At 64.2% G+C, this 25,854-nt stretch overlaps 3 protein-coding genes across 19 annotated transcripts in view; all 3 read right to left on the reverse strand.

Moving 5' to 3' along the window:
* Positions 1-1,353: 1,353 nt before the first annotated feature.
* On the reverse strand, positions 1,354-12,250 carry MAPK12 (mitogen-activated protein kinase 12). Of its 3 annotated transcripts, none has more exons than XR_010133117.1 (12): positions 10,048-12,250; positions 9,841-9,970; positions 6,985-7,043; positions 5,825-5,936; positions 5,676-5,705; positions 5,328-5,375; positions 4,813-4,927; positions 4,529-4,600; positions 4,334-4,413; positions 4,159-4,237; positions 3,281-4,076; positions 1,354-3,192 (listed from the first exon to the last, which is right to left on the reverse strand). XR_010133117.1 is itself a non-coding variant. In XM_063704604.1 (12 exons), the coding sequence occupies exons 1-12, from the start codon at positions 10,170-10,172 to the stop codon at positions 1,854-1,856; spliced, it is 1,104 nt and encodes a 367-aa protein (XP_063560674.1). In that variant the 5' UTR covers positions 10,173-12,250; the 3' UTR covers positions 1,354-1,853. The 3 variants fall into 3 exon arrangements, 2 of the variants coding, with proteins under 2 accessions (XP_063560674.1, XP_030863197.1); XM_063704604.1 differs by having other exon boundaries at positions 1,354-1,933; positions 3,903-4,076; XM_031007337.3 differs by lacking the exon at positions 5,676-5,705 and having other exon boundaries at positions 1,354-1,933; positions 3,903-4,076.
* A 90-nt stretch (positions 12,251-12,340) lies between these two features.
* MAPK11 (mitogen-activated protein kinase 11) lies at positions 12,341-19,206 on the reverse strand. 2 transcript variants are annotated; one of them, XM_031007338.3, is made up of 12 exons: positions 18,866-19,199; positions 16,509-16,638; positions 16,258-16,316; positions 16,060-16,171; positions 15,946-15,975; positions 15,816-15,863; positions 15,623-15,737; positions 15,229-15,300; positions 14,915-14,994; positions 14,273-14,351; positions 13,931-14,104; positions 12,341-13,634 (listed from the first exon to the last, which is right to left on the reverse strand). In XM_031007338.3, the coding sequence occupies exons 1-12, from the start codon at positions 18,979-18,981 to the stop codon at positions 13,555-13,557; spliced, it is 1,095 nt and encodes a 364-aa protein (XP_030863198.1). In that variant the 5' UTR covers positions 18,982-19,199; the 3' UTR covers positions 12,341-13,554. The 2 variants fall into 2 exon arrangements, with proteins under 2 accessions (XP_030863198.1, XP_055230447.1); XM_055374472.2 differs by lacking the exon at positions 12,341-13,634 and having other exon boundaries at positions 13,937-14,104; positions 14,233-14,351; positions 18,866-19,206.
* Positions 19,207-24,261: 5,055 nt separating this feature from the next.
* PLXNB2 (plexin B2) overlaps positions 24,262-25,854 on the reverse strand; it is a 33,768-nt gene continuing 32,175 nt past the window's right edge. For all 14 annotated transcript variants that reach the window (XM_031007331.2, XM_031007335.3, XM_055374399.2 and 11 more), the window contains 2 exons: positions 25,182-25,256; positions 24,262-25,101 (listed from right to left, as the gene is read on the reverse strand). In XM_031007331.2, coding sequence (XP_030863191.1) covers positions 24,997-25,101; positions 25,182-25,256 — 180 coding nt within the window. In that variant the 3' untranslated portion in view covers positions 24,262-24,996. The remainder of the gene's footprint in view (positions 25,102-25,181; positions 25,257-25,854) is intronic.

Here is a 25,854-nt window from a genome sequence, read left to right on the forward strand (position 1 = left end):
GCAGCCCTACCCGAACGCCCGTGGCCGAGCCTGCCCATGAGAGCCCCGTTCTGCACCAGCCGGGTCAGGGTCCAGCGCAGCCCCAAGGCCCACCCGGCCCGGGCGCAGGAAGACCTGGGGTGAAAGGCGAGGGGGGCGAGGGGTCCGCAGGGCAAAGGCCACGAGGCGGGAGGAGCCCGCAGGGAGGCAGGTGGAGCTGCGGCCGGCTCAGGGCGGTGGTCGTGGCTGCATCGAGGCGCAGCACCGCCCCCGAGGTTTAAGGAGGGAGTGAGAGTCCGGTTCTACCTCCAAGAAGACCCCTGGCCCAAGAGCAGAGTCAAGGTCGGTGGAGGTGGGGACGCTGGACCGGGGTTGCGGCAGCATTGTGGGGGACAGAGGAAGTGAGGAAGATAGGAAGCACGGGCACAGCCACGGAGCAAGATGCCCGAGAGGAACCCTGAGGCCCCCTGGAGCCCAGGGGACACCCTGCCCCCACAGGAGTTCACATCCAGCTGGGTCACAGAATTTTGGGGCCCCCAGTCCTCAGGCCACCTATGGGCCCACACTTTGGGCCCAGTGTGGACAGCAGCCATGCCACAAGTCAGCGTGGCTCCGGAGCTGATGGCGGTCACGTCCCCCAGGCCCGGATGCCCTGGAGAGGCATCAGGGTCACTGGGCAGAGAAGGCCCATCTGTCGTGGCAACTCATCAGGTCCACTTTGGCTGGGCCAGCTGTGGGCATGTCCACCGAGGACACCTGGCCTGCCCTGCCCTGCCCCTCACTGGTCTCTCTGCTGTAACCCCTCCCTGGGACAGGTTTGGAGGTGCCCATAGCCTGTGTTGCAGCCGCCACCCTTGGAAACACCGAGTGGCCTGCAGAGGGCGGCCTGGGCATGAAGATACCACTGGAGCCAGGATAGTAGGGGCTAGAGGTTTGATCAAGAATAAAACCCAGCCCTCTGCGCTCACCAATCCACCACAGGGGCCAGAGGGGCCTCAACGTGCCCAGCATGCCCCCTCCCCCCAGGGACCTGCTGGCCTTGGAGGGTGCAGAGAGCTAGGGTAGATCCTAACACTCCTCCCCATCAGGCCCTGCCCCTGGGTCTGGCTTCAGGATCCACACACAGTGGCTTAGAGTCTAAGCCATTAGCAGGTCACCCCGTAAAAGGGGAGGGGCCAGGCCCTAACGTGGGGGTTCGAAGCTCACTGGCACAGGCCTGGGGAAGTGGGCACCAGCTTTGTGGCCTGGGAGAGATGGGATGCTCAGGCCCCCCTACCGGCTCTGAGGGTCTGAGCTATCAGGCCAGCCTCCTGTACATGCAGGCCAAGGGCTTGGAGGTCTTAAGGTGGGACCCAGCATGAGGACACACAGCCATAACAGGGAGCTACAAAAGGGTCTATTTCCTTCCAGCCACGTGGGCACCACACAGCTGATTTACATTCCAGGCTGGGGGTGCAGGAAGGTCCACTGACGTCGCCCAGGAGAGGGGATGTCCCTGAGTTGGAGCCCTGCGCCCACCCTCTGTCCTTCCTCTGCATGGCCCAGAGCAGGCAGGGCTCAGGCAAGGCCTGATCTGGAGCCCCACCAGCTCTGAGGTTTCTGAGGGCACCGGGCAAGTGGGCCACTGCTCCAGGGATCAGAGGCCATCCCCAGGTCGGCCAGAGGTCTTGTCCAGAAAGTTCAGGTGCTCCTCCATGATGGGCGCCCAAGAGCAGAGGCATGGCCGTGGGGAGGAGGGTCCATGGAACCCGGGCGTCTGCTCTGATGGATGCCTTCGGATGCAAGCCCCAGCCAAAGTCACAGTGGCAACGAGAGTCCCCTCTCAGGTGGAAGGTGAAGGTGGTCCTCACTGCCACCCCGGAGCCCAGAGATCTTCACAGAGCCGTCTCCTTGGAGACCCTGGCCCCCAGCTGCCGGGGAGGCTTGAAGCTGAGCACCTCTTTGTAAGTAACACCTGGCGGGGTGGTGGGGGGCGGGCACAACAGAGAGGGGGGTCAGCCTTTGCCTTCCATCCTCGGAGTCGCTCACAGACACGCCTGGCGGTGCCTCGTGGGGCGCTTCTCTAATCCTAATGTGGTCTGAACCACTGAGAGAAGGTTTGTGTGAAGAGGCCATTGCTCTAGATCTGGATTTTCCAGGGAAAGGGGAGGTGGCCAGGGCTTGGCCACATGTCCACTACGGTCTGTCCTAAGAGCTGAGGCCTCAGCCACAGTTGTGTGGGTGGGGACTACAGAGAGGATCCTATGGCCCATGGCTTTTAAGTTATCTTTCTAGCAGCAGAAGCCTTTAATCAAACAAAGCCAAACTCATAAGCACACGAATACGCACACAGCGAAGGGTGGAGGCCCTGCTGCGGGCACCCAGGGACCCGTGGTCCTAAGGAGCACAGGTGAGTCTCAACCCATCCAGCCCGTGGTCCTAAGGAGCACAGGTGAGTCTCAACCCATCCAGCCCGTGGTCCTAAGGAGCACAGGTGAGTCTCAACCCATCCAGCCCGTGGTCCTAAGGAGCGCAGGTGAGTCTCAACCCATCCAGCCCGTGGTCCTAAGGAGCGCAGGTGAGTCTCAACCCATCCAGCCCGTGGTCCTAAGGAGCGCAGGTGAGTCTCAACCCATCCAGCCCGTGGTCCTAAGGAGCGCAGGTGAGTCTCAACCCATCCAGCCCCACCCAGCCAGTGTGGAGGACCAAGGTCCTGCGCCCGAGGCAGAGCCAGGACAGGGCCTGAAACATGGCACGGCTCCCAGTGTACACCTACTTTCCCCGGGCACATCCACCCCAGGCTGGTCATGCAGCCATGAAGAAGACACAGCCTGCCATCCTGGAGCAGAAATGAAGCCAGGTCCAGCACAGCCTCAGGCCACAGCATAGCTGTGGGAGCTGGGGAGGCTTCTCTGAGTCCAGCCTGAGGCTGCACAGGCTTTGGCCAGCCCTCCAAGTTGAGGGGATAGCCCCTGGTATAGGGGATGATGGACCCCAGCAGTTGGGGTTGGGGTCTGGACTGCTTAGCGGGGGCTGGGGGAGACAGGCAAGGCCCTGGGGACTGTCTTGGGTATACAGTTGTCCAGGGGGGAGGGATCCTAAAGTGGGGCAAGGAGAGAGCTGGGCGCGGTGGCTCATGCCTGTAATCCCAGCACTTTGGGAGGCCAAGGCAGGTGGATCACGAGGTCAGGAGATCAAGACCATCCTGGCTAACACGGTGAAACCCCGTCTCTACTAAAAATACAAAAAATTAGCCAGGCGTGGTGGCGGGCGCCTGTAGTCCCGGCTACTCGGGAGGCTGAGGCAGGAGAACGGTGTGTACCTGGGAGACGGAGCTTGCAGTTAGTCAAGATCGTGCCACTGCCCTCCAGCCTGGGCATCAGAGTGAGACTCCGTCTCGAAAAACAAAAATGGGGCAAGGAGAGGCAAGGACAGATTCAGGAGGTGTGAGCAGAGAGGCCTTAGGGACAAACGGACGTGGTGAGGGTGTCAGGGTGGCCCAGGTCTCTGGCCTGGACATGGCGGAAGGGCAGCAGGTCTGGGGGCCAGGAGGGGCTAAGTGGGCCCTGGTTCCCTGACTCACAGCTGCCTTTCACCACTCCCGGCTCCTTCTGTGCCAGCCTCTGTGCTGAGCCTGCCAGGAACACCCTTCCCTTCATCTTCCAGCTCCAGCCAGAGGTCATCTCCACTAGGCCACACGGCCCCATGCTGCCCTGACCTCCCGTCCTCCTCACCTGACCTGCATCCCAGGGATGGGGATCTAGGACTCTGAGCCTGGCCACCTGCACAGGGCCCAACGGGTCCACACAGGCCCTACCCGGAGCCCCCAACTCACGGGTCCACACAGGCCCTACCCGGAGCCCCCAACTCACAGGTTCACACAGGCCCTGCCCAGAGCCCCCCACTTGGGTCCACACAGGCCGTGCCAGGAGCCCCCCACTCACGCTTCCATCCATCCAGTGTGCGGTCCACGTCGTCAAAGGAGTCATCATACTTCTGGACCTGGGGCTCATCTTCCGTGTCGTGCAGGGACTCGAAGTAGGGATGGGCCAGCGCCTCGGCTGCCGTCACCCGCTGCTCCGCGTCCAGCACCAGCATCTTCTCCAGGAGGTTCACAGCTGCGGGGGAAGGTGCATCAGGCCAGACCACGGGAGGCCCCACACTCCAGCACCCGGTGGCCCCCACACTAGCCAGCCGTACCCAGAGGGCTTGCATTGGTCAGGATGGAGGCAAAATCCTTCTTCTCCCATTCGGGGAGGCCCTTCATGTAGTTCTTGGCCTGTGTGGGGAAAAAAGGGTGAGGGGCCAACACCAAGGCCTGGGTCCGCCCCCACCCCCACCCCCACCCCCACCCAGCTCCCCACTCACCCCTTACCTCATCGCTCTGCAGCCGCTGCACAAACTCAGCCGGAGGCGTCCCCGTCACCTTCATGATCTCCTTCAGCTGGTCCAGGTCTGCACCGAGGTCAGGAACACATCTCGGGGGCCAGAGATCAGGGCCCCCACTGCCCCCACCTGGGCAGGAGCCATCCCCACCCGCCCCTGCTGCCGCCCTGCGGCTGGAGGATACGGTCGCTGCCCTTGAATAGCGTCTTGCCTGTGATCATCTCCGCCATGATGCAGCCCACAGACCAGATGTCCACTGAGAGAGAAGCCCTGGTCAGCTCCGTGGGCGGGGGGGGGGGGGGGCAGGATGAGACGGGGAGCGGGGAGACACCAACACAGCCCACCTGCCCAGCTCCCACCCCAGCTCAACAGCCTCCCTGGGGAGCAGCCACCACAGGGCTCTCTGTGAAGAAGTGGAGAAGCAGATGGTGCAGCCTGAGAGGCCCAGATCTCTGGGCAGCTTCTCACCCGTCTGCGTGTAGCGCATCCAATTCAAGATGACCTCGGGAGCCCGGTACCACCGGGTCACCACGTACCCAGTCATCTCACTGTCTGCCTGTCTGGCCAGGCCAAAGTCCAGGATCTGTGGGAAGAATTGGGGAGGTGGGTTCTAGGGGACTCCCAAGGAGCGCACAGGCCACCCACGGTCCAGGAGACCCCAGGGGGGTTGGACTTGAAGCTTTCAAGCTGGGGCCTCCTGACAACCTTCAAGGACTTGAGGCCACGCCCTCGGACCCCAAACTGCCCCGAGCTCCTCCCTCTGGCCAGTGCACCAAGCACAGCAGCCCTCGGGACGGAGCAGGTGCCCTGGGTACGGCATGTTGTGTACCACTGCCTCTTGGGCTCACCCCCCCACCAGCTCCTCAGCCACTGCCCAGAGCCTGGGGCCTTGGCCCCCTGCCCAGGCCTGACAGGTGGATAGATGGGCAGATCCGGAGGGGGCCCCTGCCCCACCTCAGGGCCCCCTGCCAGGCAGCACACACCTTCAGCTCACAGTCTTCGTTCACAGCCAGGTTGCCGGGCTTCAGGTCCTGGGGGCAGAGGAAAGGTGGCCACTGTGCCCCACCCTCCCAAGCATGGGCACAGCCAAGAGCCTGCGTGGCACCTAAAGATGGGGCCACCGGACCTGGCCCCCTTGCTCTCTGCAGCCCTTCAAGGACAGACCAAGGTACCTGGGCACCCAGGCAGGTTCCCACCAGGGGCTGTGCATGGGGCGTGGCTCAGCCCCCAGACCCCATCACATCCTCACAGGTGGGAGGTGGAGGTGGAGGCGGGGGCGGGGGGATTGCACTGGGGGAGGGCTGATGAGCGGCTTCTCCACCGGGACTCACTCTGTGGATGATGCCGGCAGCGTGGATATACTGCGGGGGCAGAGGATTTGGCAGGCTTCAGCGCACCAGGGCCTCAGAGCCACAGGGCCCTCCTCTGCCCAGCCCCGAGGCCCTGCCTGCCTCCCTGAAGCCTCCCCCGGGGCCCGTACCCTCAGCCCCTTCAGCATCTGGTACACGAGGAACTGGATCCGGTCCTCGCCTAGCTTCTCATGTTTCATGAGCTTGCCCAGGTCGGTGCCCATGAACGGCATCACCAGGTAACTGTGGGAGGGGCCGGAGCGCCGTCAGCGGACAGAGCCAGCCTCTGCATCCCAGAGACCCACCTAGCAGGCCCAGGCTCAGACCCGTCCCGGATCCAGCAGGCACCCCCAGGAAGGTCACCCCTGCAGCACACATCCCCACTGGCCTCGGTGTCCTCACAGCCCCACCTTGCAGTGCCAGGCTCCATCCTCCTGCAACTGTTACTGCCAGCAACGCTCACACCCCCCTCCCACCCTGAGGACTGTCAGGCAGGGAGGAGGCTGCCTTGGGGTTTTTGAACCCTCCGCTGAAGCGCTCTGTGTGCCAGGCTAGGGGCTGAGGCTGCATGGTAGAGGCAGCAGGACTCGAGTCTTCACAGGCAGGGGAGGGAGGCAGTCCGGTTTCAACTTCAGAACTTTGTGCCAGAAATGAGGGAGGTGCCTGGGGCGATGGGGGCGCGGCAAGGCATCTGGGTCAGAGGGGTCGGCTGGGCCGGTGGAGACAGACACAGGAGAATGGTATTTAGCACCTTCCCAGAGGCCACTGACTTGACCTCTGCAAGTCAGGCAGGAGGCGCCTGCTACCCTCTCCAGGCCTTCCTCGGCCTGGCCCTTCACTCTTGGCCGACAGGGTGTGAGTCCCAGGGTGGTCAGCTGCAGGGCAGGGGCAGGGTGGGTCCTCCCTACCGCTTCTCCCCCACCCGCTGGAAAAGGTCAGCAGCTCCAGTTACCGGCCACACACTTGGTGCCAGGGTCCCGAGCACGGGACCTTCCTGTTAACAAATGGTCAGGTCCAAGGTTCACACCTCCGGTGCTGGAGAGGGCCCAGGTGCCAGGCGTGGAGAGAGGCAGCAGCCCCAGCTCTGCCCAGCTGTGCCAGTGCCCGTGGGTCCCAGGACCATGTGGGGGAGGGCGTGGGGTGGACAGTGGTATGGGGAGGGGGTGGGCGGTGTGCATCCCCTACTCAGGCTGCAGGAAGAGAACCCCATTGCCAACCTAGAACCTGAAGCCAGTGCCCAGAGCTGCCCAACACCCCTTGTGCCCAGCGGCCAGCCCAGGTCTGCACTCACAAGTCTGTGAAGTTATCCAGGGTCTCATCAGGAGTGAATACGTCCAGCAGCCCGATCACCTGGGGGGGGCCACATAGGGTTGAGAGTGCAGCAGAGGACACGGGCTGGGGCACCCCCCAAGAGTGGCACAGCCCTCTGGGCAGGAAACCCCCTCTGCAGCTGTCATTGTCATGCCCCAGTGTCCAAAGGGCCTGGCTCTGCCCACTGGCAGTGTGGCCCAGCCCTGGCACACATACCCACAGAAAGGTTATTTTTGGACGGTGACAGCCGGGATCTTCTGGGGGAGGGGCAACCCGGAGTCTGGGCTGGCTCCGAACCATCCAAAGGGCTCCTGCCGCCTGACCCTTTCACCCCTCTTCACCCCAACCAAACAGATCCAGGCCCAGGGTGGGGACGGCGCTATGGAAAGAGGCCAGGCCTCTGCCGGTGAGGCCCAGGCGGACAGCACCGTGACCCACCAGACCTGGTCCCCTCAGCACCCCTGGTTGGGGAGATAAGACAGTAGTAGTCATCATGTGACGACTGCCGCCTCAGCATTTTTGGGGTGACGGTCCCAGGGAGGCCTGGAGTTTTGCACAGCCAAGGGTGGAGGGGCAGGTAGACGTGTGGGCTGCGGGACACCTGGCAGAGGGCACACACACAGTGGCCGAGGCAGGAGGGAGAACACTTGGATAGTTTGAAGAACACAGGGAGGGAGGCCAGGTGGCCGAGGCCCAGGCCAGGGAGGGGCTGAGGAGAGGCCAGAGGGAGCCGGCAGGGCAGCACACACCAGGTGGAAGTTTGGCTTTGATCCCAAGAGACAGGGACGATTTAAACGGGGGCGTGAGGCTAAATGCATCCTCCTGGCCGTGGTGTAGGAACCGGCCAGAGTGACGTAAGAATGGACACAAGCTGGAAGGACAGCTCCGCCGGAGCCACGTGGGCCAGAGCCATGGGCAAGAACGTGGAGGGAGGAGGAGAGGGAACAGAGGGGGTGTCCAGGGAGCAGCGGAGACTGTGGACATAAGAGCTGGAGGGTGCCCGGGAGAGTGCTTTAGCAGAAGACGGAGAGCAGGGTCCTGTGGGCTAGGGGCCACAGGACTTGGCCTGGCCTCTGTGGTATGGGGGCTGGCCTGGAGAGGGAGGCGGCCTGGCAGGACTGGGGCCTGTGGCAGAGCCTCCTCCCCCGCTGAGCAAGGCACGTGGCCTCACAGAGCTTCAGTCTCCCAGGAAGATGGGGTTCCAGGGAAAGAGCGTCAGCTGCAGGCCAGGAGCCCAGGGGGTGGACCCACAGGCACAGCGGGGTGGTGGCTAAAGAAAAGCCCCGGTGGACCCCGGCGCGGTGGCTCACGCCTGTAACCCCAGCACTTTTGGAGGCCGAGGCGAGCAGATCACTTGAGGTCAGGGGTTCGAGACCGGTCTGCCCAACATAGTGAAACCTCATCTCTACTAAAAACACAAAAAATTAGCCAGGCGTGGTGGCGCACGCCTGTAATCCCAGCTACTCAGGAGGCTGAAGCAGGAGAATCGCTTGAACCCAGGACGTGAAGGTTGCAGTGAGCTGAGATTGTGCCATTGTACTCCAGCCTGGGCAACAAGAGTGAAACTCGGTCTCAAAAGAAAAAAAAAAAAAGCCCCAGAGCGCTTGGTTGGATGGGGCAAGGCACGGGTGGGTGAGTGGGTGGGTGGGAGCAGGGGGCCGTGGGGAAGGCGGCAGTCCTGGGGCAAGGCCTTGGTGTGATGGGCGGGGGGGTGGGGGGGGTGCGGTGCTGGCGAAGCGGGGCAGGGCTGAGTGTGACGGGGTGTCGAGGTGCGGGCAGGGCTGGTGTCCACTGCAAATGGATTTCACAGGGCCCGGGGTGGTGAGCTGGGGTCAGGGTGGGCATGGGAAGCCTCAGAGAAAAGGACCCATCCAAGGGGCTGAGGGAGTGGCGGTGGCCAGGAACCGGGGGACGGGGCAGTTTGCTGGTGGATGCAGGGACTCGTTCTCCCAAGGCACCGGTGGCTCGGATGACCCAGGAGGGTCCAGAGCATCTCACCCTGTAGCTAGGGTCCAGGTGCCCAGACCACCAGCCCTCAAGCTGGGCCCAGACTAGGGGGAGGGCAGGAGTGACGTGGCGGGCAGTGGACAAGTGGGACTGTATCCAGAAACCAGAGCACCCCTGGCAGAGAGGTTGGGCTCTTAGCAGCCAGCCACCGCCATGGGAGAGGCCCAGGGCAGCTGTGCGTGGCATCTCACGGGAAGGACTGGAAAGGATGGGCCCCCACAACGCACAGGAGGGTGTCTGTGAGGCGGCCACCACGCCCAGTGCCCCTCAAACAGCAGCTCCCTAAACCCTTCACCCCAAGGGCTCCTGAGGGTTCAACACACTCCCTGCGTTCTGGCGCCCCCCTCCTCCCCCTCCACCACCGGGTCGATAGACTCGGGAGATGGACAGCAACAGAGCGGGCTCCACAGAGGGGCTGGAAAGGGGATGGGGAAGAGGAAAGGTGCCCCTTCCAGGAAAATCCTCCCGCCGGGAGCATCCTCTCACCGCGGGCTTCCTGGCTGGGGGCAAGGCTTGGCGTGAGACCTGGAGGATCCCCTGGCCCTGGCCAAGTCGTATCCCCTGACCAGGGCCTGGCTGAGGCGCCGAGTCAAGGGGCTGAGTCCTTCCCGGGGCTGGCAGAGGATGGGGAATGGCCCTTGGGGGAGTCGTCTCCCAAGGAGAGACAGGCCTTGCTCTCCTTCTCCCCTGGGGACCCACGGCCCGACCCCCGCCCCGCCCCGCCCCACAGCAGGCTGCCTGAAGGAGGGGTTGCCGGGTGGGGGAACCCAGCCCAGCTGAACCAAGCCGAGGCCGCGGCGCCTTCCCGGAGCGGGGCCGCGCGACTCACGTTCTCGTGGCGCATGTGCTTGAGCAGGCGCAGCTCGCGGTAGGCGCGCTTGGCGAACAGCTCGGACTGGAAGGGCCGATACAGCTTCTTGATGGCCACCTTAGCGCCGGTGCGGTTGTCCACGGCCGAGCTGCGGGGCGGACCGCTTAGCGGGAAGGCCGGGCACCCCGCCCGCCCCGCCGGCCGCCCCGCCCGGCCCGCGCTCACCACACCGCGCCGTAGGCGCCCGAGCCCACCGGCTGCAGGTCCCGGTACACGGCGCGCACCTCCCAGGCCGTCTTGGTCACCTCCTGGCGGTAAAAGCCACTGCGGGCGGGCGGCGGAGAGCTCATGGCAGGCCCGGGAGCTGCCCACCCCGCAGAGCCTGCGGGCGGTGCCCCCACGACCGGGGACGGGGTTCCCTCGGCGCGCGCCCCGGGCCGGCTCCGCGCCGCTCGTCCGCTCGCCCGCCCGCTCGCCGCTGGGGCGCTCCTGCTCCCGGCCCTTCCCTCAGGGATGTCCCAGGTGCCGACCCCGGCCCGACCCCCACCCAGGCTGCGGACGGCCCCTCCCCCGCCCCGGGACCAACCGGCCCGCGGGCGGCGCGCACGTGACGCCCTCGCCCGCCCTCCGGCCCCTCCGGAAACCCGAGGCGGCCGCCGCCGGGGGAGGGCCGGAGCCCTGGGGGGAAGCGCAGGGGGAGGGGAGCGCCGCCCCGCAGCTTCGTCCCCATAAAGGGCCGGACGCGGCGCGGAGATACTTCTGCCAGCTTCTCCCCTTTGGCTGAACTTCCCCGCCCTGGGGGGGTCTCAGCAGGAGCCCCCTCCCCCCGGCTCCAGTCCTAACTCCCCACGGTTCCAGGGCGCAGGGCCCATCCTTGACAGCCTGAGCGCTGACTTCTATGGCAGCCGCAAGTCGGGCTGAGCCCTGTGTTCCCGGGGTCAACTTCGCAGGCCACCCCAAGGATGCCCTACCACTGAGCCTGATCCATCCGTCCCCCAACAAGGGGTCCATCTGCCCCTGTCCTGCCTGTGTCCCTCTTTCTACACGGAGGGGTCTGTTCCCCAGACTCCTCAGGCTGCATCCCCAACCCCACTCCTGTGGCCACTGACCCCGGGCCTCTCAGTCGCATAGGTCCCCGTGGGCCCTTTTGGACCCCCAGCTCCTCCCCCCACTCCCCCCATCTGTGGGGTGCCTGCTCCAAGCATTGCAAGTACTGGTGTCTCTACCCATCCCACCCCTGCCTGTGCTGTCCTGCAAAGCTCAGGCTGAGAGTGGCTGCACTCTCTCCAGCAGGGATGGGGACCTGCTGGGGCCCTCCGCCTGACCCCTCTGTGTGGGCATTGTCCTCCCACAGGTCTGGCCCCATCCTGGACCAGATGCTCCTGAGGGCAAAGCCCCACCCTGACACCCCTTCCCCAGCCCAGGAACCTGGGTCTCAGAAGGAATGTCAGGGCACTCCAGGAGCCCACTGGGCTGGTGGGTAACAGGATCCCTAGGGCCTTCTGCCCCGCCCTCCTGCCATGAATCAGCAGCTCAGCCGCTCAAGGGCGGTAGTAGCTTTACACCTGGGCTTGGGCCCTGCTCCATGGCATTCACCATCTCGTGACCAGTGAGCGGGGCAGCCCAGGGCCCCCCAAACCACAGCTGCCTGTGGCCCATACCCTTTGTGCCCTGGGCTGCCTGTGGCACTCCACCTCTTCCAGGAAGCCCAGCTTCCACGCTGTCCCCCTTACTCCCCGTGGTGGGGCTCAGGGGTCCAGCAGGCCCTGCACGGACCAGGCTTCTGAGGTGGGGCTGTGTCACCATTCTCCTCCCACCCCCAACCGCCAACACTGGACTTCCCCCGGGATTGACCACTACACCGACCAGGCCCCAGGAGGCCCCCAACTCCCAGATGGTTTCCACCCCTACCCAAGACCCAAGCAAGGGCACAGACTGTCCCTGGCCCTTAGAGACACTGCCTGACCCTGAATGGCCTGGACCCTCCCCCACATATAAGCTGCAGCACGTAGTGGGAACGGGACCAGCGTGCACATTCCCCGGGTTAAAGTGGCCTCTTTTTCCTTCACCAGGAAGGAAAGGAAAGCTATTTTCCCTACCCTGTCCAGCCCCCACCCAGGGATGGGCAGACCCTTGCTCCTTGAGACACCCAACTTCTCCCCAGCCAGCTTCCCTGAACACTGAGGGGTAGGGGGGGTGGTGTCTGGATCTTGGCCCGAAGCCAAGCCTGCCCAGTACATCCCCACAGGGCAGCTGGGGTCACCATCTGGGTGGCTGTCACACCCTGTGCCCTCAAAGTCTGCCCATTAGCCATGTCTTCCCCTGGTCCCCCTGGGCTCTCAGACCCTCCAGGGAGCAGGGAGGGTGCCAGAAGATGGCCGCTGGTCTGACTGGGGGCCTGAGGGATCTGGCCAGCTGGAGGTGAGTGATGCAGGGTGACCCAGACACTCCCCCCACGCCCAGCAGCAGGGATGGTGGGGGCACCCGGGCCTGGAGTAGCCTTTGCATACAAGCCAAGTGAGAGAGAACCCCCTTTATTGTGCACCCCTGGTGCAGGCACTTGACACCCAGGCTTCCCTCGAGGCAAGAGGTCACCCCCTTTCCAGGGCAGAGCCACACCCCCAACTCAGCTCTGGGCAGGGTCCCGTCTCCGAGTTTACTGGATCAGCTCCATCCTGGGACAAGGAAAGAGGACTGACCCACAGACCAGAGCACCTCAGATCTCCGGCTGCAGGGCCACAACGGTGGGCAGAGGTAGAGAGCGGGCCAGGGTGCGGGGCAGAAGTGTCCAAGTCCACATCCAGGTGTGCTGCCTGCCTTAGTGTCCTCAAGGCCAAACCACCCACCCACCCCCAGCCTCAGGAAACTGCTGTGGGTCCCACATCCAAGGAGAAAGCCCCTGCCCATGCTCATGTGGTTGCCCTTTGGCCCACTGGAGCCGCCAGTCTGAAACACCCCTCAAGGCATCAGGAACCGAGGAGAGGGAAGGCAACAGCACACCCACCCCAGCTCCAGCTTCTTGCCAGATATGGCTGCTGGCCTTGGGCGCCCACAGATTCACATGCACCACATCACATGTGCCCTGACATATGAACACGGGGAGTGCACGCTCATCCACACGTGCTCACACACACCCACGGGTGAACACAAGACTCCAGGCAGCTTTTCTCATTTGACACCTGGTGGTTGTCCCTGCCCAGCCTGGTGGCACACTGGCTCTGCCTCTCCTCTTAGACCTGTGGGTCTCAGCAGTGACCAGACAGCCCCCTACCCCCAGGCTGAGCAGCTCTAACCACTGAGACCTCTCCCTTTGAGTCTCCCGGGGTCCCGGCCCCAGCGCGCCCTCCAGAAAGCCCTGGGACAGAAGAGATCCCAAGGCTGACACTCCCTTGGGTCGGCCTGGGACAGACAGGGGAACTCCGCAGGGGAACCCCTTTGGCATCTAGGACCCCACAGTCAGGTCCCAGTGGAGAGTGCAGTAGCCAGAAGAGGGCAGGAGGACCAAGGTAGGCCCAGGGACACTTGTGCCCAGACTCCTACACATGGCAAGCACATGTACACACGTTTGTGCATGCATACATGCGTGTAGATTCTCCTGAAGGCGAGGGGTCCTAGGCCAGAAGTCTGTGACCATAGGAGTGTGGGAGGTGCCTCTCGAGGAAACCAGGCCAGCTGTGGAAGGGTGCAGGCCCAAGCCCCTCCACAGGCTCTCAGGGGCTGCTGGGCAGCACCTCACTGCTCAATCTCCAGGCTGCCAGGTGGCTTCGGTGGCTCTGGGGGCTTGAAGCTGAGGACTTCCTGGTAAGTGAGCTCTAGGAGGTGAAGGGAAAGGGTGAGCTTGTGCCTCCCACAGCCCGGCCCCCCACCTGCTTGTCTGGCACCTGCCACCCAGCCCAGGCCCACCACCTGGTGGAAAGCAGCCTCAGCACAGAGTCTGGGAGCCAGAACCTGCCCTGTGCCACCCCTCCGCCCCGCTCGCAGCCTGTGCTGGACACCTGAACGCCCTTCCACACCTGACCAGTCTGGAGAGGAACTGGGGCATTTCCTGCCTCTGGGGAAATGGAGCCCATAGGCCCCTGGACCCACCCCCAGCCACTGCCACGCTCACCCTTCCACTCCTCCAGCGTGCGCTCCTTGGCCTCAACGCTCTCATCATATGGCTCTGCCTCTGGCTCATCCTCGGGGTCGTGGTACTGGCTGAAGTAGGCATGGGCCAGTGCCTCAGCCGCACTGACCCTCTGGTCACTGTCCAGGACCAGCATCCTTCCAAGGAGGTCTATGGCTGCAGGGAAGCCAGTGGTGGGGAGGGGGGTCAGCTGTGCATCCAGGGCCAGATATGGAGCCCAGTCTAGCCCCAGGGCAGTCCTCACCCAGGATATGGAGCCCAGTCTAGCCCAGGGCAGTCCTCACCCAGGATATGGAGCCCAGTCTAGCCCAGGGCTGTCCTCACCCAGGGGGTTGGCTCCACGGAAGATGCTGCTCAGGTCCTTCTGGGGCATGGGGGGCAGGGACTGGATATATGTCCGGGCCTGGGGGCACACAAGAACACCTGGGGAGGCTGCTCACTCTCTGCCTCCCTGGCCCCAAACTGGGGCTTCTCTTGGCAAGCCCCCAGACTCATTCACTCCAACAGGCCAGGACAAGAGCACAGGCAGACCAGTGACCCCCTCCATGTAGGATCTGGTGGTTCTAGCTCCTCAGTCGGCCCCTAATGCCTGCAGGAGCTGGGTCCAAGTACACTCCCTCCACCCAGCCCACCCCCACTGCCCTGGCCAGGCACTGCTTGCTGGGCCCCCAGCCCACCCCCACTGCCCTGGCCAGGCACTGCTTGCTGGGCCCCCAGCCCACCCCCACTGCCCTGGCCAGGCACTGCTTGCTGGGGTCATGGCTTTGCACTCACTGTCCCTGGTGTCAGGAATGTCTTCCCCCTTCTCCTGTTTCCCCTGCAGGGATTGGGCACCTGCCCTAGGCTCTATCCCACCACATCCCATGTTCCCCATATGGTCCCCGCATTTCCACACCACCCTCTCCCCCAGAGAGCCTGGGGGCTCAGCCAGGAGAGGGAGCTGCTGGCTGGCGGGCACCAACTCACGTGTTCCGAGGAGATTTTTGCCAGAACCTCAGGGCTGGGTGTGCCCACCACTTCCATGATGCGCTTCAGCTGGTCAATGTCTGTGTCACTCAGGAAACACCCACGGGCCAGCCACAGACCCCTCCCGGGCCCCCAGACCCAAAACTTTGGGGCGCTACCCAGAGCCCGCTCTCCTATAGGTGAGGATGGCCAGCCCAAAGTAGCATAGCATGGGGGGCAGAGGAGGCAAGACCCGCCAGAAGGGGCCAGCGCTGGTCCCTACCCTACAGGAGGGGCCCTGTTTGACCCTGCTCCCCAACCTGGGCCAAGGATACAGTCGCTTCCCGGGAAGAGGGCCTTGCCCTGGAGCAGCTCAGCCATGATGCAGCCCACGGACCAGATATCCACTGTGCGAGGGCGAGGGGGCCTCCATCAGTGTGCCCACCCGACGTCCCTCCTCCAGGAGACCCGCAGTCACATCCAGACCCCAAGATGGGCAGACCCCCTCCTCTGCCATACCCAGCCCCCCTAGGCAGGGGGAGGCCCATAGCTGCACGGCCAGAGGAGGCCAGCACCCATCATGCTCTAGCGGCCTCTGAAGGGCTACTTTTGAATGTGGGTCCCACATTCTTGGGGACCTTGCCTGCCCCCTAAGACCTGGCATGCAGAGCCAGTCGAGGGCCAGACGAGGCCCTCAGCCTTCGTCCCCCCAAGGCCTTCCCCCTGCACCTGTTTGGTTGTAATGCATCCAGTTGAGCATGATCTCAGGTGCCCGGTACCAGCGCGTGGCCACATAGCCGGTCATCTCCTCGTCCGCCTGGCGCGCCAGCCCGAAATCCAGGATCTGGGGCGACCACGTGGTGTTCTCAAGCTCCGCACGGGCTCCGCCGCCGCCCTGCCCACCCCTGCCCACGGGCCTCACCCTGAGCTCACAGTCCTCGTTCACAGCCACGTTGCTGGGCTTCAGGTCCTGCAGGTCACGCGGAGCGTGAGCACAGGAGGCTGGGACGGAGCCCTGCTGGACCCGACCCTCACCCTGCGGTCGCACCTACCCGGTGGATGATCCCGGCCGAGTGGATGTACTGCGGGAGGGGGATTGTGGTGAGCGCCGGGCCCGGCCCGCCCGCCCCCCTGCGAGGGGACCCGCGAAGCCCAGGGCGCCCCACCTTCAGCCCGCGCAGCAGCTGGTAAACCAGGAATTGAACGTGCTCGTCGCTCAGCGCCTGGCACTTGACGATGTTGTTCAGGTCGGCGCCCATCAGGGTGGTCACCAAGTACCTGGGGCGGGGTCAGGGGGTCAGGACAGGGCCCCACCGCCCCTCCGCGAACGCGCTCCCCGCTGCCTCGCCCGACCCGCCGCTCACACTTCGCTGAAGTCCTCGATGGACGTGGCCGGCGTGAAGACGTCCAGAAGCCCGATGACCTAGGTGGCGGGGGGCGTCAGGGCCGGGCGACGAACCCCCGGCTGTCGTTCAGCCCCCCCCGGGCCACGCCCCCAGTGCCAGGCCGCGCCCCTGTGGCCCCGTCCCCATCGCCAGGGCTCGCTCGCCTATTGGCTGCGCCGCGGCCCCGCCCCCCCCCACGCGCCCTACCCCACGGCCCGCCCCCGGCTCACGTTCTCGTGCTTCAGGTGCTTGAGCAGCCGCAGCTCCCGGTACGTTCTGCGCGCGTGGATCAGCGACTGGAAGGGGCGCGACAGCTTCTTCACCGCCACCTTCTGGCGCAGCCGGGCGTCGTAGGCCGAACTGGAAGGCGGGCGAGTGAGGCGGCGCCGGGAGGGTTCCGAGGGCGGCCGCACGCGCGTGGACCCGGGCGGCGCCCCTCTCGCCGCTTCTCCGTGGGGATGGGGCCGTGGGGCTTTTCTGCCCCGGTCCCGCAGCCCCAGCTCGGCCTCCCACCCTCGGGCCTATCCACTCCGCGCTTGCTGGGAAGGAGCCCCTGGGGCTGGACCACCATGCGTGTGTTCACCCCGCAACGTCCTGGACCTTCTCTGTCCCCTGGCCCCACTGATTCCCACGCTCAACCAGGGGCCCCCATTCAAAGCAAGGCTGGGGGAGAGGTGCCCCATCCAGCGTGGAAAAACACAGCAGGAAAACAGTCACTGGCATTCACCTGCAGCAGACGGGCCTCCCTCTGCCCCACAGACCCCATGGGCCCAGGAGGCTCACAGAGGGGGATTCTAGAGCCACCTCAAAGCCCCTGGACCCCTAGTGCCTCCGAATGTTCAAAATACGGAGGGAAAGTTGGTCAGAGGTGTTTATTGCATCATTATTTGGAACAAAACCTGGACAGAAGGTGATGTACAGCTGAGGGCGTCAGCTGGACCCACAGAACAGCCCTTCACCCAGCCCCACTTCCCAGAGGTCCAGACCCTCTACCCTGCACCAGCTTCCTGAGCCCACCCTCCCTTTGCAGGTGACCCTCATCCCACCCTCCCATGTCCCACTGCCCTCAGCCCTGCTAAAGGCAAGGCCTTTGCACAGCCTGTTCCCTCTGGCTGACACTTGCTTCTTGTCTCCCTCCCACTTCTGTCTCTTGGGATCCTGTCTCAGAGCAAGTGGAGGCTGAGGCCACCCCCCATGCCCACACAAGGGGAGCAAGAGCAGCTCCTGCTGGGTCTGGGATGCTCATGGGTGCAGGTAGAGGTGCCTGGGGCAGCCATGCTCCCAGCCTATGACCAGGGAAAGGTGCTCCTGAGGTGGTGAGGGGAGTGGCCCTGCACGTGGGGCAGCAAGTTCTTTTGGCCAATTGCATCTGTGCGGTCAGGTGACAGGGAATTGGCACCTGGCCCGCAGCCTTGGCAGTGGAACTAAGAAAATGGGCCAGGGATGCAAGGGGGGAGACCAGGCCTCACTCAGAGAACCAGACACCTCTCAGCAACTCCCAGATGGCGAGTCCAGCCAGGACCCACCCTAGTCCCCTATGGCCACTCCCACACTGTCCCAGACCCTCTTCCTGCCCTTCAGGTCTCAAAGAGGAAGACAGATCTGTGCTGGCATGATGGCTAGAATGACCCACCTACAGCTTCTGATGGAAGGCTAGGGACCACACCAGAAGACAGCCTGCCCTGGGACCCCCGGCCCCTGATGCTGGCTCCTGAGCTCCGAATCTGGTGGGCCTAGAGGTCCCACTTCCAACCTGCAAGTGCCTGGGGCAGCGCTCTGCCCTGGCTGCCTCTGCCTTTGCGCCCCACCAGGACCCCCCGGTGGGCAGCAGCTAAGCGGCATTGGCCATGGTGAGGACTCAGCTGCACCTCTCAAAGCCTGTACCCATGATCAGCCTCCCAGTCAACATGGAGGCTGAAACTTAGGACTCCCGGTAACTACCTCACCCTAAGCCCCTCCAGCCCTGGCTACCCGGGTCTAACAGAGGCCTTGGCCCAGTGGACCCCCCTCCCCCACCCAGACTCTGTCGTCTTCCTGGGCCCCAGGCCAGGTCCTCTGGCCCCAGGGCCTAAGTGGGGTTTGTGGTCTGAGGGGGAGTCTGAGGCCATCCCAGGGGGAGAGATCTTGGCTTCCGGGAGCGGGGCTTCCCTTTTCAGACAATAGCCCCCAGCCCGGGCGGTGGAGGGTCATCCGCTAGACCCCGGGGGGCTGCCTGACCCGACTCAGTGAATCTCAGGTGGGTGCTCAGACGTTTAGGGGCCCGGACATCAGGGTGGCTCGGGGCTCGGTCGCGTGAGACCCACCCTCACGCCAGCTGTGACCCCCCAGGCCTCAGGCCTGGTGGGGAGCGGTCCGAATCGGGAGAGGCCGGAGGACCCCCCTCCCTCCCGGTAACGGCGTCTGCTTGGAAAGTTTCTTTACGCCGCCCCCCCCGCCCCCCCATTCATTCCTCAGATCCGCTTGGCGCCCGGGGGCGGAGGCAGGGCGAGGCCCCTCCCCACGCCGAGAACCTCGCGCGGGCGAGGAGGGGACGCGCTCTCCGGCCCGGCCCGGCCCCTACCCAGCACCCCTTCTGCCCCGCCCCTACCAGACGGAGCCGTAGGCGCCGGAGCCCACCGGGCGCAGCCCCTGCAGCCGCTGCGGCACCTCCCACACGGTCTTGTTCAGCTCCTGCCGGTAGAAGCCGGCGCGAGGGCCCGACATGTCCGGAGCGGCCGCCGCTCCGCCCGGGCCCAGCCCCGCGCCCCGCGCCCGCGCCCGCGCCCGAGCCGAGCCCGAGCCGAGCGGAGCGGAGGGCGGCGGAGGCGGCGGCGGCGGCGGGCGGGGCGGGGCTCCGGGGCGGGGCCGGGAGGCCCGGGCGGATTTCCCGGGCTGGGTGGCCGGGGCGTGGGGGGGGTTCCCGGAGACAAATGCGCTGCTTCCTGCGCCTCGGAGGCGGTGGCAGAGCGGAAACCAGCCCTCCCCTTCCCGGGGGGGGGCGCCGAGGGCGGACGCCTCCCTCCGGCTCTCACTTCTTGGGGGCCGCGCGCTTCTCCAGAGTTGCGCCCGCGTCTGGGCTCGGCCCGGGCTTCCCCACCCCGGCGGCGCCCTCCCCAACGAGGGAGAACCGTCAAAAGCGAAGAAGCCAGGGGTAAACCATGGGAAGTATTTTTCAAGACAGAAATATGAATAGCACCTCCTAAAGACTCGGCACTGGATAGGAAAATAAGCCGAAAGGCGTTGGGACAGGGCCGGCCTGGCTTTCTTGCGCAGGACCTGCAGGCCTTGGTCCGCGGCGCGCCCCGGGAACCTTCCAGGCCTCCTGCCCCGGCTCGCCCTGACCTCCCCTCCGAGAGAGGCGCGACCGCTGGACTGTCAGGACCAGGGACAGCGGCGTCACCCCGGGGCCTTCCTACCCCCAAGCAGCGGCCCCAAACGGATCCTTTTTGCTGCCCAGAACCTTTCCTCCTCCTTAGCGGCCACCTCTTCTAGGAAGCCCACCCTGACTATCCCAGGTCGGAGGAGCCGCCTTTGGGTGCAGGGTCCTTGAAGTCAGCCCCGCGGGCGGGCAGGCGCGGGGGGGGGCTGCCTTGGCGGTGACGGGGGCAGCGGCCCACTCGGCGTCTCTGCCGCGCTCGGGGCCGCACAGCTACTTTTATTCCCACCTGAAAGTGACCGGGGCTCGGCGGAGCATTGCTCCCTGGAACACCGGCCACCGACCTCCGCCCTGGTAGAGCGGTGGTGGGAGGCTTCGCGGCTGGGCGACCCCCTCCAGCGAAGTGAGAAATCAGGATCCCAGTGGCCCAAAACACTCCTTTTTTAAAACATTAAAATCCGAGTTTTAATGTCAAATCTGATTTTTATATATCGGCAACCAAATTAAAACAGCCAGCACGGTGCTGGCCAACGGACCCATGCGGACCGCGGCGAAGGAACGGGTCTCAGTCCCAGCCGCTCCGGCCCCTTTTGCATGACCAAGCCCCGTGCCTCAGTTTCCCCACTGGTAGCCGGCATCCGGCTTGGGGCCTGGCGCGGGCCCGGGGATGGCCCCTCTCCTCGCTCGGGCTGGGTTGGGGCGAGGACACGGGCAGCCTCCCTGAGGGCCCCCGCCCGGGAGCGCCTTTCACTGGGCCCGGCCGAGGCGGGCCGAGGTTTTGTGCAGAGTTAATGGAGCTTCAGCTGAAGGAGGAGGAGGCGGGAGCGCAGCCCCGGAGCTGTGGGAACCGCGGCCGCGGCCGCCGGGGGAGGGGAGCGGCCTTTGTCTGCGCCGCGGCCGGGCGGGGCGGGAGTCGGGTTCCCATGGCGACCGGCCCCGCCCCTGCGCCTCCCGGTGGACTGGGCGGCTCCGTTCTCGCCCCTAGGGTGGGGCGGACATGGAGGTGGGGAGGTGTCAGGCTTCCCCCAGGCGTCCGCCCGCAATCCTCGCGGCCTCCCTGCAGGCCCCGGCCGCTCAGCAGGTCAGGCGGGCGTGTGGGGTGGGCGGGGGGCGGTGGAAACTGGACCCTCTCATCACTGAGCTGACCTGCCCCGGGACCCCCTGCCTGCCCAGGCATTAGAGGTCCCGCCCATGTGCCTACCGGGGACAGTGTGAGGTCGTGGCACTGCAAGGGAGTGATCACTGAGGAGTTTCGGGTGGCGTGAGGGCCTGGAGGCCACCTTCCAGGAGAGGCACCGTCAGAGCAAGGGAAGCCCCCCTGGAGGGAGCCGCCGGTGGAGGACAGTCCCAGGCCTAGAGGGGAAGCGGCAGGGGAGCCAGGAAGGGCCGGTGGCAGGGCAGGAGTGAGAGGCCCTGGGCCAGAGGCGCCTCTCCTACCCAGCTGATTCGCTGTGGCCCCTGAATACAGCAGGCCACCCCTTCTCTGTGCTCATGCCCCCACCCCACCCCCGCTGGTCCTGGCCACCCCTCCTCACTGGAGCTGTCACTGTGATAGCTCCTCTCTGGTCCTGCTGGTCCCTCCCAGCTGGCCTCTTCCTGCAGTCAGTGAACTTCCTAAAGGGCAAATCTGGCCTTGCTCACCGGGAGACCAGGTGATGGTGGTCGCGGAGCTGATTTAGCAGGGGACTTGTCCTGCCGGTAAGAAGCAAGCAGGATGTAGCCTTGGGCTGTTAAGCTACCCGCCACCTCTCCTCCCACCACTCTGGGAGGAAAATGGGACTTGGAAAGCACCAGGAAGGACAGGCCACCCCTCATCTGTCGCCAGCTGGCCACTCCAGCCCACCCGCATGCACCCCAGCAGCTATGCCCGGCTTCTACCCGGTGCCTGCCCCCACCCGGATGCTGGACTGCTGGGCCTGCAGCCTCTCCCCAGCCCCAAGTTTCATGTGTGTGGGGTCTCACTGACCCTTCCCTTCTTTCCTGACTGCCCAGTGGGACAGGGAAGAGGTGGACTGCAGGGGTCTAGTACGGAAGCCAGGCCTCCAGGTTCCCAGCTCCCTACCTGAGACCTCCTGCTCAGCACTTCAGCCTTCGGTCCACCCCCTTGCTCTGATCTTCTGGCCAGCCATGTCTCTGGGTAAGGGGGGAACCCAATGTCATTTCAGGGATCCTTGGAGCAGGGGATGTCAGTTGGCCTTGTACCCCTTTCTCTTGTGGGGGAGAGATGGCCACCCGTTTTTCGTCGTGGCTTGAACGGAGCTGTGTGGGCGGCAAGCCACCCAGGCACCGAGGCAAGAGACCAAGGACACGAGCTGTTCCAGTATAATAAAATATAAAACAAGAATAGTTATACCAGATATAGATCTTAGATACGATTATATATGAATATCATTAATCATTAGTTTGTAGCAATTACTTTTTATTCCAATATTATAATAATCCTCGCTCAATAATCATAGCCTAGGCAGCCGCCCCGTCCGGGAGGTGAGGGGCGCCTCTGCCCGGCCGCCCCTACTGGGAAGTGAGGAGCCCCTCTGCCCGGCCACCACCCCGTCTGGGAGGTGTACCCAACAGCTCATTGAGAGCGGGCCATGATGACAATGGCGGTTTTGTGGAATAGAAAGGGGGGAAAGGTGGGGAAAAGACTGAGAAATCGGATGGTTGCTGTGTCTGTGTAGAAAGAGGTGGACATGGGAGACTTTTCATTTTGTTCTGTACTAAGAAAAATTCTTCTGCCTTGGGATCCTGTTGATCTGTGACCTTACCCCCAACCCTGTGCTCTCTGAAACATGTGCTGTATCCACTCAGGGTTGAATGGATTAAGGGCGGTGCAAGATGTGCTTTGTTAAACAGATGCTTGAAGGCAGCATGCTCGTTAAGAGTCATCACCACTCCCTAATCTCAAGTACCCAGGGACACAAACACTGCGAAAGGCCGCAGGGTCCTCTGCCTAGGAAAACCAGAGAACTTTGTTCACTTGTTTATCTGCTGACCTTCCCTCCACTATTGTCCTGTGACCCTGCCAAATCCCCCTCTGCGAGAAACACCCAAGAATGATCAATTTAAAAAAAATTAAATAAATAAATAAAATAATAATCATAGCCTAGGAAAAGCCAGGCCATACAGAGATAGGAGCTGAGGGGACATAGTGAGGTGTGACCAGAAGACGAGAGTGGGAGCCTTCTGTTATGCCCGGACAGGGCCACCAGAGGGCTCCTTGGTCTAGCGGTGACGCCAGCGTCTGGGAAGACGCCCGTTACCAGGCGGACAGTGGTCCAGCCATAGCAAAAGGTGTCAAGGAACAACACCCGCTACTTAGCAGACCGGGAAAGGCGGGGGGGTCTCCCTTTCCCTGAGGGAGTTTAGAGAAGACTCTGCTCCTCCACCCCTTGTGGAGGGCCTGACATCAGTCAGGCTCGCCTGCAGTTATCCGGAGGCCTAACCGCCTCCCTGTGATGCTGTGCCTCAGTGGTCACACTCCTAGTCCGCCTTCATGTTCCATCCTGTACACCTGGCTCTGCCTTCTAGATAGCAGTAGTAAATTAGTGAAAATACTAATAATCCCTGATATGCAGAAATAATGGCGTAAGCTGTCTTTCTCTCTGTCTCCTCTCTCTGCCTTGGCTGCCAGGCAGGGAAGGGTCCCCTGTCCAGTGGACACGTGACCCACGTGACCTTACCTATCATTGGAGATGACTCACATTCTTTACCCTGCCCCTTCTGCCTTGTATCCAATAAATAACAGCGCAGCCAGACATTCGGGGCCACTATCGGTCTCCACACATTGGTGGTAGTGGTCCCCCGGGCCCAGCTGCCTTTTCTCTTATCTCTTTGTCTTGTGTCTTTATTTCTACACTTTCCCGTCGCCGCACACGGAGAGACCCACCGACCCTGTGGGGCTGGTCCCTACAGAGCTGCCCCAGTCCAAAGGGGACTCGATCAATGGAGGCCTTGCCCATCAAGAGATCCCAGCCATGACGTGCCCCAGGTGGGGAGACAGGCTGGGGCTGCCTGAGAATGGATCCTCGTGAGTGCGTTAGCAGTCCAGACCAGCAGAACCTCAGGATGCGTGCCTGGGTCCAGCCACATCTGAAGCTGGGCCTTCACTTTGTGTCTGGAGCACCGAATGCCCTCTGCCTGGGCTGTCTGTATTCTTGGCACACAGGGGAGGCTCCGAGCCCTGCCCGTCCTGGTTGCTGCTGTTCCTGGCACTCAGGACAGTGCATGCGTGGTGTGCAGCGGGCATTTGGTAAGAATGTGTTGCACGAAAGAAGCCACCAGATGGCACCAGAAGCAGTCCCACCTCCCAGCCCCCTCCACCTCCCCTAGCACCCCTCCCAGCCCCCTCCACCTCCCCACAGCTCCCTCCCAGCCCCCTCCACCTTCCCCAGCACCCCCCCAGCCCCCTCCACCTCCCCACAGCTCCCTCCCAGCCCCCTCCACCTTCCCCAGCACCCCTCCCAGCCCCCTCCACCTTCCCCAGCACCCCCCCAGCCCCCTCCAACTCCCCACAGCTCCCTCCCAGCCCCCTCCACCTCCCCACAGCTCCCTTCCCAGCAGGACCCACAGAGCCCAGGGAAGGGGTGGTGGACGGGCACTGCAGCCCCAGGAGGAACTCAGCCAACCCGCAGAGTGAAAAAGACGGCTGTATTTGATTTACAATGAACAAGATTTACAAAAAGGGGTGGGGTGGTCTTGGTGGAACTGCTCCCAGTCCCCCCGGACTGGGTGGGGCTCTAGGGCAGCCTGTCTGACAGACCAGGACCCCAGGATGTCTGGGCCCCGACGCAGGACTTGACCGACGTCTCACTTGACCTTTGACGTGGGGCCCAGCAACCGTGAGTCCACCCAGAGTGCCGGCACCCTTGGGGAGGCCGGTGAGGTCAGGAAGGCATCGTACCGCTTTTTCTCCTCCTCCCATCTCGAGGTGGACAGACAGACATAGGATCTGGGAACTTGCCCTGGGGGCCACAGGCCCTCAGATCCCCCAGGGGCCCAACCTAGGGCATGGAGGCGGCTGCTGGTGCGTGGGCGGAGGCGGAGGCCAGCTGCCCCCAGCGTGGCAGCGTAAGGCACATTTTCAAATCACTCGAGACTCGACAGTGAACACCCGATGCTGGTTCTGCGGCCGGAGGGAGCTGGGGCTGGGGCTGGGGCTGGTGCTGGTGCAGTGCCCGGCGGTATTGCTCAGAGGAAGATGCTACAGTCTAGACGCTGGGCGGGTTCCGGCTGCACCCACTCCGGCTTGGGGCGCGTTCCAGGGGAGGGTGGGGGCCTCAGCCACAGCCACTCGGCCTCCTCCCCCGAGGGGCTCTCAGGTACCTCAGGTACCTATGTCCCAAGGCAGCACTGGAGATTGTAGGTCAGAGGTCAGTGACCTTGTTCTCCAGTGCAGCCGCAATCTGCTGCAGGCGGAAGGCCAGCTGCATCTTCTGGGCGGCAGGGTCCTCCTCCAAGGCATTGATGATCTGAGGGAGGGTCCCATCAGAGCATATCGGGGGATCGCCCAGCACCCCACCCGCCCCCGCCCCCGGGGGCCTGACCCTACCTCGTCATAGTACTTCTGCGTGTATTGGTAGAGCTGGTGTAGTGCCACGAGGGTGTTCAAGGAGTCCGTGTGCGCCTGGGGGGTGACGGGACAGTCAGGGTGGAAAAGGGGCTGTGGGAGCCCCAGGGCTGGCATGAGTAGTATAGGACGCCCAGGACGAGGCCTCCCCGGGGCAGCAGCTGGGGCCTTGGGCACAGCTGGCACTTGGGGCCCCCCATGTGGCGCAGCCTCGGACAGACACCCACGCAGGCAGAGTTGTGCACATGCAACCATCTCAGTGTCTCCCTGTGTGACGCACGGCTGTGGATGGACCCACAGGGACGGGTGCTGTGAGCAGGGCTGTGGGTGGAACCACACGGAGGGGGCACTGTGGGCACGGCCGAGGGTGCAGCCGCAGGGAGGGGGCACTGTGGGCACGGCCGAGGGTGCAGCCCCAGGGAGGGGGCGCTGTGAGCAGGGCTGTAGGTGGAGCCGCAGGGAGGGGGCGCTGTGGGCACGGCCGTGGGTGCAGCCGCAGGGAGGGGGTGCTGTGGGCATGGCCCAGGGTGCAGCCGCAGGGAGGGGGAGCTGTGGGCACGGCCGTGGATGGAGAGACAGGGAGGGGGCGCTGTGGGCACGGCCGAGGGTGCAGCCCCAGGGAGGGGGCGCTGTGAGCAGGGCTGTGGGTGGAGCC

This window comes from Gorilla gorilla, chromosome 23 (genome assembly GCF_029281585.2).
Source record: "Gorilla gorilla gorilla isolate KB3781 chromosome 23, NHGRI_mGorGor1-v2.1_pri, whole genome shotgun sequence".
Lineage (NCBI taxonomy): Eukaryota > Metazoa > Chordata > Mammalia > Primates > Hominidae > Gorilla > Gorilla gorilla.